The following is a 12,123-nucleotide window of genomic DNA, read 5'->3' as shown; positions in this document are numbered from 1 at the left end:
GTGTGACACGAGAGAACACGATGCAGCCCTGGCCATCAATAGGCATCGAGCCAGGCACTTCACAGGCATCCCCTTCACTTCATTCTCACAACAAATCTGTGGCACATGAGAGCATCGAGCCTCCAAAAGGCTCCTGACAACCCGCCTGTGCTCAACCCTGGGATGGGGCGGAGACTAGGTTTCCACGGTGTCCTCGTGTCTAGCAGCTAGCGTGGTTGGCCTCATAGAACTGGCTCTTCAAAAACTCTCTGAGTAAAGTTTTCCTTCCCTGAAGATTTCAATCACAATAAGCGATATGGTTACTCTATATGCTAGTTCTCCCGCAGACCCTCCCAGTGTTATTCTCTCAATTAACACAGGAAACATAAACTCCATGAGAGCAGGCACTATCTCTAGCAGTGCTCTAGAGCAGGGACTATCTCTAGCAGTGCTCTATTTTTAGCACTTGAAGGGGGAAGAAAGCTTGGCAGAGTAGGTATTCGTTTGCACAAATTCATTATGCATTTGTTGAATGAATAAAATATCTGGAAAACTGGGACTGTTAATGACAGTCAATTTGGAAAACAGCATGACCTATAGAAGACCTGAATGATGTACTTGTTTTGCTCCTTTTCCTAAAATTCAGCAGGTAATTATTCATCTCCTAGCCTAAGTAGCACAGGACTAACTAGGGGATGTCCAATAAATCATTTATGTACAACTCTGTGAAGCAGCTTTATCTGCTGGCAACAGTAAAAGTTAGGTAGTCATGGCTTTGCCAGAAAGAAACTACATCAATGTGGCCCAATTTTATCTCTGGCCCTTTGGCTTCTTCACAGGGGAGTGTGGAGGGCTTTGATCTCTTGAAATTCTTTCCCCTAAAAAGCAAAACATCTGTCCTATCAATTCAGTGATTCCCACAGACTATCTCAGAAATTTCCAAGAAATGTCACTTGTGTGCACCAATGCCCTTCTTCCATCCTAAATATCCACAGTGTGGTGCCAGTCCAGCTCTTCCTAACCCTAACAGAACATTAGGGTTAGGGATTGGAACCCTATGTTCCAACAGATTGGAACATTCCTTCCCAATCAAAAGCACAGAGCAATTACAATTTGCACTGACTGGCAACTCCCTGGCATCAGTACCATTTCTGCAACACAATTACTCCACCTTCCCTTCACGTCTGTGCCCAACTACTCTGTATGTCCACTTAAGTAAGGAGTGACATTTGAAACTGTCAAATTGTTGCCTGCATGTGGTGTTGGAGTGCCTAAGAAATTAGATTTAAAGCAGATAACTAACATGAATATCAGAGGTGAAGATGTTGAAGAATTAAGCAAGCACAGAAATCAAGAAAGCAAATTCGCATTACAGACAAATTTAAGTGTAAGTAGAGAGCCAAGACACAGGCAAGAAGAAAAACGCACACTATACACTATGACGGGCTTCGATTCCTGAAACTGAATAATCTACTGTAACACAAAACTCTTGAAGAAAAAGCAATTTTTCTCCTTGACTCAGTGTTCTACATAACAGCATTCCTTTTCTATCAAGAAAAATATACTTCCATCACTGCAATGAATATGCATGACTATTTTACATAGTAAGCATGCAATAAATACTTCTTGAATTAATGAATATATTTTCCCTGTCTAATGTCTGCTGTGAATTTTAAAGATCCTAAAAAGGAGGGAGGGAGGAGACAAAGCTGTATTTGTTTATTTGATGAGTATCCAATATATCACCATTAATCAGTGCTTTAAAATGACAATCTTGACCTCAATTAGTGTTTCTCCAATAAAATTATTTACTGTGATAATACAGACAGTCTTTAAAAGTTAGATCATGGCAGACCCAGCAGCTATTACCAATATTCCTTTTTTCTTTTTGAGACACAGTTTTGCTCTTGTCGCCCAGGAGGGAGCACAGTGGCACGATCTCGGCTCACTGCAATGTCCGCCTCCTGGGTTCAAGCAATTATCCTGCCTCAGCCTCCCAAGTAGTTGGGATTACAGGCACCCGCCACCAGCCCCAGCTGATTTTTGTATTTTTAGTAGAGACAGGGTTTCACCATCTTGGCGAGGCTGGTTTCGAACTCCTGACCTCAGGTGATCCACCCACCTTGGCCTCCCAAAGTGCTGGGATTACAGGCGTGAGTCACCGTGCGGGCACCAATATTCTTTACTAATCAGAATTTTTCTTTTCTTTCTTTCCTTTTTTTTTTTTTTTGAGACAGGGTTTCACTATGTCTCTTTTGTCCAGGGTAGAGTGCTGTGGAATGAACACAGCTCATTGCAGCCTTGACCTCCCAGGCTCAAGTGATTCTCCCACCTCAGCCTCCGGAGTAGGGGTTTTGCCATGTCGGCCAGGCTGGTCTTGAACTCCTGGGCTCAAGCGATCTGCCCACCTTGGCCTCCCAAAGTGCTGGGATTACAGGCGTGAGCTACTGCTCCCAGTCTAATCAGAAATTTTAAAAATAAAAATAGTAAAATAAATTGAAGCGCTGCACCAACTATTACATCTTATAAATTATCAAAATAGATATATGCAGTACTGTTAGAGTCTTTCAATTTTTTTTCCTGTGGAAAGGAAAAAGTACACTGCCATGAATGGAGGTCCCTATTTAAGGGATAGGAAAATAGAGATAAAGATTCAGACCTCTGGGCCGGGCGCGGTGGTTCACGCCTGTAATCCCATCACTTTGGGAGGCCGAGGCGGGCGGATCACAAGGTCAGGAGATCAAGACCAAGGTGAAACTCCGTCTCTACTGAAAATACAAAAAATTATCCGGGTGTGGTGGTGGGCGCCTGTAGTCCCAGCTACTCTGGAGGCTGAGGCAGGAGAATGGCATGAGCCTGGGAGGCTCACTCTAGCCTGGGCGACAGAGCCAGACTCCATCAAAAAAAAAAAAAAAAAAAAAAAAAGATTCAGACCTCTGACATTAAGGAGATTCATAGAAAAATCTAGTATTTTTTCCTTGAAAACCCTCCTCAACCTCCCCACTTCCTCCACAGTTTCCTGGACTGGTAACAGCTCATTCTGATCTGTACTTAGCATCTTTTTACCATTAACGCTTACAGTTTACACTGCCTGTTTTGTTTTGTTTTGCTTTGTTTTTGAGGTGTAGTTTCACTCTGTCACCCAGGCTGGAAAGCAGTGGTGCGATCTCAGCTCACTGCAACCTCCACCTCCCTGGTTCAAGAGATTCTCCTGACTCAGCCTCCCAAGTAGCTGGGACTACAGACGTATGCCACCATGCCCAGTTAATTTTTGTATTTTTAGTAGAGAAGGGGTTTTACCATGTTGGCCAGGCTGGTCTCGAACTCCTGACCTCAGGTGATCCACCTGCCTCAGCCTCCCCAAGTGCTGGGATTACAGACATGAGCCACTGCGCCCGCCTACATTGTCTTTATGACCTTTTGTTTTCATGGTAGACTGAAACTGAACTAGCAGTACAGCTCAAGTAAAAAAATTCATGTCATTGCACATGGCAAGAGGTGAATGAATGGCTCGGTGAGAGGTGGATGGGGTTAGAATGAGAATTAAACCCCTTAGTCTGCTCCTAGTAAGAGTAAATGCCCAGTATCGGGGTGTGGGTGGCTAGATACTAAACAATAGTGATATATAACAAATGACAACAGGAACAAAAATAGGCATTAAGCATCCTATATTAAATACACACACATGAAGTATCCTGGGATCTATGGGAATTCAATTTACAGATTAAATAGGCTGCAATAAAAATGTCACGGGACTAAGTTAAAAAATGATGTATTGAAGGCCAGGGTGGACAGAAGTGACAACATGCATTAATTTTTACAAACCTACTCCACTGTGAAAGAATCTTGTCAATCCAATAATAAGTGTTGGCAAGGATGTGGAATAATTGGTACATTGCTTGCAGGAACGCTGGTGGTGTAGCCATTCTGGAAAAAGAGTCTGACAGTTCCTTAAAACATGAAACATGCAGATACCATGTGATCCTGCCATTCTGCTCCTGGGTGTTATACTGAAAACGTGTCCATGCAACAACGTGTATAGGAATGTTCACAGCAGCATTATTCCTAATAGTCAAACAGTCCACTGAGGAACGGATAAAGTCCATATGTACTCTGGCCTGGCATTTTGACTTCTAGAAATACACTCTATAGATACAGTCACACATACAGACAGACACATACATTGATGCTACTGCAGCCATTTACAATAGGGACTGGAAAACTCCCAAATAACCATCCATTTATTACTACTAAATAAATCATGATTTGGCCATACATTGCAGCCATCAAAAGATAACTAATCAGCCAGGCACAGTGGCTCACGTCTGTAACCCCAGCACTTTGGGAGGTCTAGGCTGGAGAGGATCACAAAGTCAGGAGTTCAAGACCAGTCTGGCCAACATAGTGAAACCCCATCTCTACTAAAAATACAAAAATTAGCTGGACATGGGCGTGTGCCTGTAGTTCCAACTACTCAGCAGGCTGAGGCAGAACTGCTTGAACCTGGGAGGCAGAGGTTGTGGTGAGCCGAGGTAGCGCCACTGCACTCCAACCTGGGCAACAGAGCGAGACTCCATCTCAAAAAAAAGAGAACTAATCTTGCTGGTATGGCACAATTTCCAGAAACTTGAATGTGCACAGAAAATTAAAGGAGGAAAAATATTACCAAGGGAGGGAGACTCCATAAAACTAATTTGATAGGCCAGGTGAAAGTTCACACCTGTAATCCCAGCACCTTGGGAGGCCGAGGCAGGCGGATCACAAGGTCAGGAGTTCGAGACTAGCCTGGCCAATATGGTGAAACCCCGTCTCTACTAAAAATACAAAAATTAGCCAGGCGTGGTGGCAGGCACCTGTATTCCCAGCTACTTGAGAGACTGAGGCAGGAGAATCCCTTGAACCCAGGAGGCAGAGCCAAGAATGAGCCACTGCATACCAGCCTGGGAAACAGAGCAAGACTCCATCTAAAAAAAAAAGAAAAAACTCATTTCATAATGTTTGACTTTTTAGAAGTGTGCATGCACTGCTTTTTAAATTAAGAAAACAATAATAGAGGGAAAAACACATTGGGAAGGGAAGGACCAGTTGCCATTTGCTGAGGACAGGCCTCAAGCCTTCCCCCAAAAGCCCAATAAAAAGTAATCTAAACTCTGTATCTGAAGATACTTTAATTGGCCTTGTATATCACACTGCAGACTATCACTGTGACCTAGAGAAGTCACAAGGAAAGGTGACTATAACCTTTACTCCCCTGGAGCTCCCTTACATTAAAGCTGGACCCTTCCATTATTAGAGCTTGCAATCTGATAGGATTTTTTTTTTTTTTAAGCAGCAGCAAGATTTATTGTGAAAAGTGAAAGAACAAAGCTTCCAGAACGTGGAAGGAAGGGGACCCAAGAGGGTTGCCCTCTGATAGCATTTTTATTTCATATAATGCACCTCTCCTCAGTATTCTGCTTGGTTATATTTTTCTGAAGTTAATAAATTGGTGACCGCCTCACGAAGGCTAGCCACATCATATTTATCTCCATCAAGGAGAAAGATTTACTCCAATGTCTTTGCTGTCACAAACCTGACTGAAAACCTAAATGTTCATCAATAGGGACTGTCTAAATAGGTTAAAAAAACATTTAAATCTACATATACATTTAAATCCATACGTACTTGTTAATGGCTTCACTCATAAAACCATATGTACGTTGGCCCAAGCGGTAATTAAAATCAAGCCAGTCTTGTATGCACCAACTCAGAACAATCATTCTAATAAGAAACACTACGAAAATGGAACAATGTGCAAAACAACATGTTGTGTGCTACTCGCACGTGTATGGTAAAGAACAGATAGCATATATAGTACGCATGCACAGTCTATTTCTGGAAGACTTCACAAGAAACTGGGAAGAGTAGTTGCCTCTAGAGAAGGACACTTGCAGGCTGAGACCAGCTTTTCTGTAAGTACTCCTGTGCACCTTTAGAATTGGAGTTCTGCACCATGTACATGCATTACTTGTCTTAAAATTAAATTCCATTCAACACAGATCCTTTGAAGAGGCATAAATAATAACGGGCAGAAACTACGTGTAGGCCCACGCGCTCCCAGGCCCACCCGTCCTCGGTGAGGCCCTCTGCTGGGAAGTGCACAGCGCTGGAGGGACCTGGCTTGTCAGCCTCAGGGGGCTTCACCTCCCGCACAGCCCCCGCAGCCATCCGCAGGGGACTGGGTACAGGACAACCCCTTCCTCTGCCCGCTCTGGTTCCCAAGGGCCATCCACCAAAGCCGACAAACCTGCTCTGCTCTCAGCTTCATTTCAAAAGGACCTTAGTTTCCAGATTGTCCATGAACCTAAGATATTATTTCTCCTAAACGTCTGTTTGTCTCAACACTTCAACTTAATGTTCTCGCCACTCCAGCTTACCTGGTTTATCAAAGGCTAGGGGCGGGAAACAGTTCTTATTAACGCCACGCACCGCCGTTGACACATTCCCCGCCACTGAAAACAGACCGCCAATTCCCTCAAAACCGTGGACAGCTCTGCTGTTTACACAGCGTTGGCACATACATCATCACATTTAATGCCTTTACACGCGTCACTGTCAATCCCAGCAAACCTAACAGCTGCCAAATTGGATTTATGAGTCTCCAAGAACGGTCGAATCAGCACTAACAGAACAGCTATCGAAGGGCTGCTTGGCTACCTGCTCTGGCTGGCTGGGATTTCTCAAAAGTGACAACCCGGGCATTCATCTTGCCGGCTGGCTCGAATGCCATCAACGTGACACCTTCCTTCTCGAGGCCCCGGCGGGGAGCGGACCCCGGGAGGCGGAGGCGTGCGGGGGGCGCGCTAGGGGCAGGGCGCGGGAGGCCCGGGAGAGGGGCTCGGGCTTCCGCGCCGGACGGGCAACGCGGCGCCCCCGGGTCCCAAGGCTACGGAGCAGCGGGGGTTTGGCCAACGCCAAAAAGGGGCAGCTCCCGTGCCAGGCGCGGTCAGCGCGCTCGGGGAATCCTCTGGGGCTGATTGAGAGGTTGTGACTAGCGCGAGGGCCAACCGGACTCGCAATCCCTGGAGGCGGAATCCACAGGAACTCGGAAGCAGCCCGCGGGGAGGAGCTGCAGGTTCGAGACGCCGGGCTGACGCCCGCAACTTAAGAAAGGTGACCCTCGGTCCCTCTTGCCGGTGGAGGAGGGTGCACTGGCTAAAGTTATAGCTCGCAGCCCACGCAGCTAGAAACTCGGGGCGGGGGGCGCTCCCCAGGAGCCAGGCTCCCAAAGGGGGTGTGGCGGCCGGGGCGTTTAAGGGGGTGGGGGCGAGAGTGTTTCGGCCCGGCCCCGGAGGCCCCAGGCAGCCCGGAGGGGTGGGCCAGGGCCCCGCGCCGGGTGCGGCCGTCCGGGGCCCTCCGCGCGCCCGCTGGCCGGCTCACCGGTGATGTCCAGGTACACGTCGTCCTGGGAGTCCCGGCGGCGCAGGTCCTGCTGCGTGGAGCTGCGGATCTTCTTCACACCCAGCGAGGTCGACGAGCAGCGCCGCGAGCAGGGGGGCGCGGCGGCCCAGCTCGACCGCCGCTCGCTTTTCCGCTTCATGGAGGCGGCCGCGGCCCGTCAGGGGGCCACGACCATGGCCCCGCGCGCCCGCGCGCCCGCCGAGGCTCCCGCCAGCCCCGCGCGGGCGCTCGGGGCGGCGGGCGCAGAGCGGCGCTGCGGGGACGGCGGGCGCCGGCGGAGCCCGGCGGTAGGCGGTCGCGCAGGAGCCGGAGGAGGAGCCCGGCCCACAGCGCCTGCCCCGCTCCCTCCCGCGGCCGCCGCGGGACCCGCACCGCAGCCCTCTCTACAGCGCCTCCTGCCGCGGCCGGCGCCCCCAGCCCGCCCCCAGGTGCCCGCAGCCTGCTGGCGCGGCCGAGGGGACTGGGCTGCCGCTGGCGGCTGGGGCTGCCCGGGGTAACCGTGCGTGCCCACCGCGGCCGCGGACGCTGCTGCGTAGGCGCCGGGGCACAGCCAGACGCGGCTCGTGGGGACCCCAGGAGGGCTGTTCCGTGGCGCTTCATTCACAAAAAAGGGCCCACAACCCTCCTCGGGGCCCGCAGACAGAGGCCTTTCATTGGCCAGCGCGGCGTGACGTCACGGAGACGGGGCCTTTCTACAGGCAGGTACTCGGTGACGCCATAAAGAAAACTCTGAGCGCTTCCGCCAATCAGAGGTAAAGTGTGCTAGCGACCTTCGCCAGCCCCCCAACTTCTGTTTCTTCTGTGTCCTCCGGCTGCCGGCACCCCAGATCCCAACTTCCTTTAGTGAGTCACCAAACATTTACACAGCCCCACCCTAGTAACTTAACTCTAGGTCTTTGGCATGTATATATCTTAAAGTATTTCTTGAATTTCCTTGTAATTCGCGCCAAGAGAAAGGGACTTTTGCCATGGCTGCCAGCTTGGAAGCGTATGGCCTGAGTACATTACCTGCAGGAATATACATTTAAAGTAGAGTTAATTTCAGAACTTTAGTAGAACTATTTAAACAACTATGCTCTATTTATCGACCTATGTTCAAAGAGGCCAAGCAAGAGCTTCTTAAGGACCCGATAAAACTTCCGTGGAACCACAATATACCGTGGTGGTTTGCACCTCAGAGTTTCTCATCACGGAATCCAGCACCCACATTAATTCAGTAATTTTATACACTCATTGCTGTGTATACCGAGGTGTCGACAAGTCCGATTATATCATGAAGTATTGACGCAAGGGGCAAATTTAGTCCTTGAATTTTTTTTATCTGGCACACTGTAGGGTCATATCTCTTCTTTTTCTACTGGATTAAAATAATGCTCTATCTTCCTGGAACTTAACCAAAAACTGTCATTTTGGAGGGCCTTTAAACAAATGTCCATGGCAGCATCTAAAAGGGTGAGAAGATTGGAGAGTAGTGTTAAGATTTCATGGCCCCCAATTTTACATCTGCAAGCTGTCCCTATTTTTCACCAGCACTTGAACGTTTTATCCTGCAGTTCCGCAGTTAACTGCCAGCCTGGGGAAAAGAAAGATGAATTTGAGTCAGTCCCCTTGGAAGCCTCTCAGAAATGCAAATTTTCATAGAGCACCTCAGGAAGGGGCTCTTTGACTTCAATTGTTGTGGGCTTTTGCCTTAAGCACTGCTAAATAAGGAAGTAGGGGGGTTGTGTCTGAAGCTAGAGATGAGCAGCTCTGTAAGCACTTTTTCTTAAGGTTGGTTCTCCTATTCATTCCTCCTCTGTTTCCCCTAAGGACATCAGTGAAGGCCTTAAATTTAAAAACGTCTACATGTTTGTCTGTAGGGGCAGCAAAGAAAGCTAGAGAGTGGGAGGCTGTCTTAGCAGGAACAGTAGGTCACAGCCCTTTGTTTTGACCTGGAGGAAGAGGAGGACACCTTTCAGACTGGCCCAGGGGCTCAGCATTGGAAAGCCACCCAGTTTCCCAGACTACCAGGGATTTTAAAGGAGTGGGTCTTTTTTTGAATAGATATTACAAGGGACTGGTCCGTGTGGCTCCCTACAAGTACAGAAAAACAAATATCTCCATGACATTCTGGTCTTTTGAGAGTAACTTGTTTAAATGTCGGGAATTCGGGAGGCAGAGGTTGCAGTGAGCCAAGATTGTGCCACTGCACTCCAGCTTGGGTGACAGAGCTAAACTCCATCTCAAAAAAAAAAAAGTGTCATAAATACAGGTAATTATACCATTTAAATATTTTCATACTTTGCAAGTATATAATTTTATGCTTTGTATAGTATGAACAGACAAGGTATAGGACTACACTTTGTGATTATGAGGAAGTATCTTTCCTTCTTGTGAATAGGAAGTCTGTGTGCTGAGTATACACATTAAAGTTTTAAACCCTATTTATATTTTGTTTTTAGGTCATGTTTAGATAGAGGCAGAAAAGTGCTGTTTCCTAGCTGATGCTTGTTTTGTGTGTGTGGCTCTGCTCTTGAATGGTTTGACTCCTCCCCCTCTTTGATAAGTTGACCCCTGGGCTCTGAGAATTTGGCCACAGGAAATGTATTTTAGTTTGCTTCCCTGATTAGTTGGTTGTTCATTGCTTGACGACTCATAGAATTTTAGAGCTTGAAAGCTCCTTAGACAATATTTGGTCCAAGGCTATCCTTTCACAGTGAGGACCCAAGGACCCAGATGAGTGGCTAGAGTGGGAACCAAAACTCTCTAGAATCTGGGTTGTCTTTTCCTGAACTGCGGAGCTTAGGGAACAGATGCATCTGGTTGATTCTCAACATTATGGCAGCACAATGAAAAGAGAGAGAGAAAAAAAAGGAGGGATTCTCTCTAAAATATTCCTCTTTCCTAGGTAAATTCACCCTGAAATGAAAAAAATTGTGGAGCATTTTCTTATATGTATATTCCAGATAGATCATATTCTGAAAATGTGAAATGTTACACTAAAATCAGTAGCAACTGGTTGATAGATATGTGATGTGAATTTCAAATAATTTAAGTTTCAGAATCGGTGAATTAGTTTTAATTATGTGAAGATAAATAATTTGTACAAAGTCAATTTCCATAAGTTGGTTAATTTCATAAAAGGTTAAATTTGATAAATATGGTACGTTCCATAAAAAGTTAAATTTCCATAAAACTAGAGGGCTTAGGTGGCAGTCATATGGGAAAACGGGCACACACTGAAGTCTTCACTCTCATGTATAAAAGGAGTTGTTTTGGGCCAGGCGCGGTGTCTCACACCTGTAATCCCAGCACTTTGGGAGGCCAAGGCAGGCAGATTACCTGAGGTCAGGAGTTCGAGACCAGCCTGCTCAACAGGGGGAAATCCCATCTCTATTAAAAATAGAAAAATAAGCCAGTCATGGTGACGCGTACCTATAATCCCAGCTACTTGGGAGGCTGAGGCAGGAGAATTGCTCCAGCCTGGGAGGTGGAGCTTGCAGTGAGCCAAGATCATGCCACTGCCCTCCAGCCTGGGCGACAGAGTGAGACTCCGTCTCAAAAAAAAAAAAAATGGCCGGGCGCGGTGGCTCATGCCTGTAATCTTAGCACATTGGGAGGCCAAGGCGGGTGGATCATGAGATCAGGAGATTGAAACTATCCTGGCTAACACAGTGAAACCCTGTCTCTACTAAAAATACAAAAAATTAGCCGGGTGTGGTGGCAGGCGCCTGTAGTCCAGCTACTCAGGAGGCTGAGGCAGGAGAATGGCATGAACCTGGGAGGCAGAGCTTGCAGTGAGCTGAGATACAGCACCACTGCACTCCAGCCTGGGCGACAGAGTAAGACTCCGTCTCAAAAAAAAAAATTAAAAAAAAAAAAAAAAAAGAGTTGGTTTTGTTTCATTGGATATCCTGGCAATCCCAACATTAATCCGAAGTCTGCCATGTTCATGCCCCTTAAGATGAAAATCTTTTAGAACCATAAAAAGGGAAGGAATGAATGTTTGTTGAGCTACCTACCACCAAATATTGGACACTGCTAGGGGCTTCATTCTCATGCCCTGTTGCGTGGTATTCTCATTTGAGAGGTCATGGCAGTTATCCTAGGTCACTAAATCAGTTTGGTTTGGAAACCCAGGATACAGGATACACATATGGCTCAAATACTGAGGGGCTGGCATCATTTTTCACTGCCAAGAGCAGGGTCTAAAGGGATCCTGCCTTGCAGGTGGGCTTCTGAAATTAAATAACGTGTATAGTTGTGTAAAATGTCAGAAACTTGGATGAACTTCTTTGGACCTCAGACCACACCATAGTATTGTAGATTTTTAAAACAATATTTCTGCTGTTAATTTGTTTTTTGGTTGTATACACTCCTGCTAAAAATAACTACAATCATGCATCGCTTAACGAAGGGAATGCTTCTAAGAAATGTGTCGGCCGGGCGCAGTGGCTCAAGCCTGTAATCCCAGCCCTTTAGGAGGCTGAGACGGGCGGATCACGAGGTCAGGAGATCGAGACCATCCTGGCTAACACAGTGAAACCCTGTCTCTACTAAAAAATACAAAAAACTAGCCGGGCGAGGTGGCGGCGCCTGTAGTCCCAGCTACTCAGGAGGCTGAGGCAGGAGAATGGCGTGAACCCGGGAGGCGGAGCTTGCAGTGAGCTGAGATCCAGCCACTGCACTCCAGCCTGGGCGACAGAGCGAGACTCTGTCTCAAAA

The 12,123-nt window shown here is 47.2% G+C and overlaps 1 protein-coding gene across 5 annotated transcripts in view; it reads right to left on the bottom strand.

Annotated features, from left to right (window-relative positions):
- CDC14B (cell division cycle 14B) overlaps positions 1–8,023 on the bottom strand; it is a 127,153-nt gene extending 119,130 nt beyond the window's left edge. For 3 of the 5 annotated variants that reach the window (XR_003306650.2, XM_026446826.2, XM_026446830.2), the window contains exon 1: positions 7,399–8,023. Coding sequence is in view for 4 of the 5 variants with exons in the window: in XM_026446826.2 (XP_026302611.1) it covers positions 7,399–7,558 (160 nt within the window). In the remaining variant the exon portion in view is untranslated. The remainder of the gene's footprint in view (positions 1–7,398) is intronic. The other 2 variants (XM_026446833.2, XM_026446827.1) reach the window with 2 other exon arrangements.
- Positions 8,024–12,123: the final 4,100 nt, after the last annotated feature.

This window comes from Piliocolobus tephrosceles, chromosome 14 (assembly GCF_002776525.5).
Source record: "Piliocolobus tephrosceles isolate RC106 chromosome 14, ASM277652v3, whole genome shotgun sequence".
NCBI classification, from domain to species: domain Eukaryota; kingdom Metazoa; phylum Chordata; class Mammalia; order Primates; family Cercopithecidae; genus Piliocolobus; species Piliocolobus tephrosceles.
This window is presented reverse-complemented; position numbering and strand designations above follow the sequence as displayed.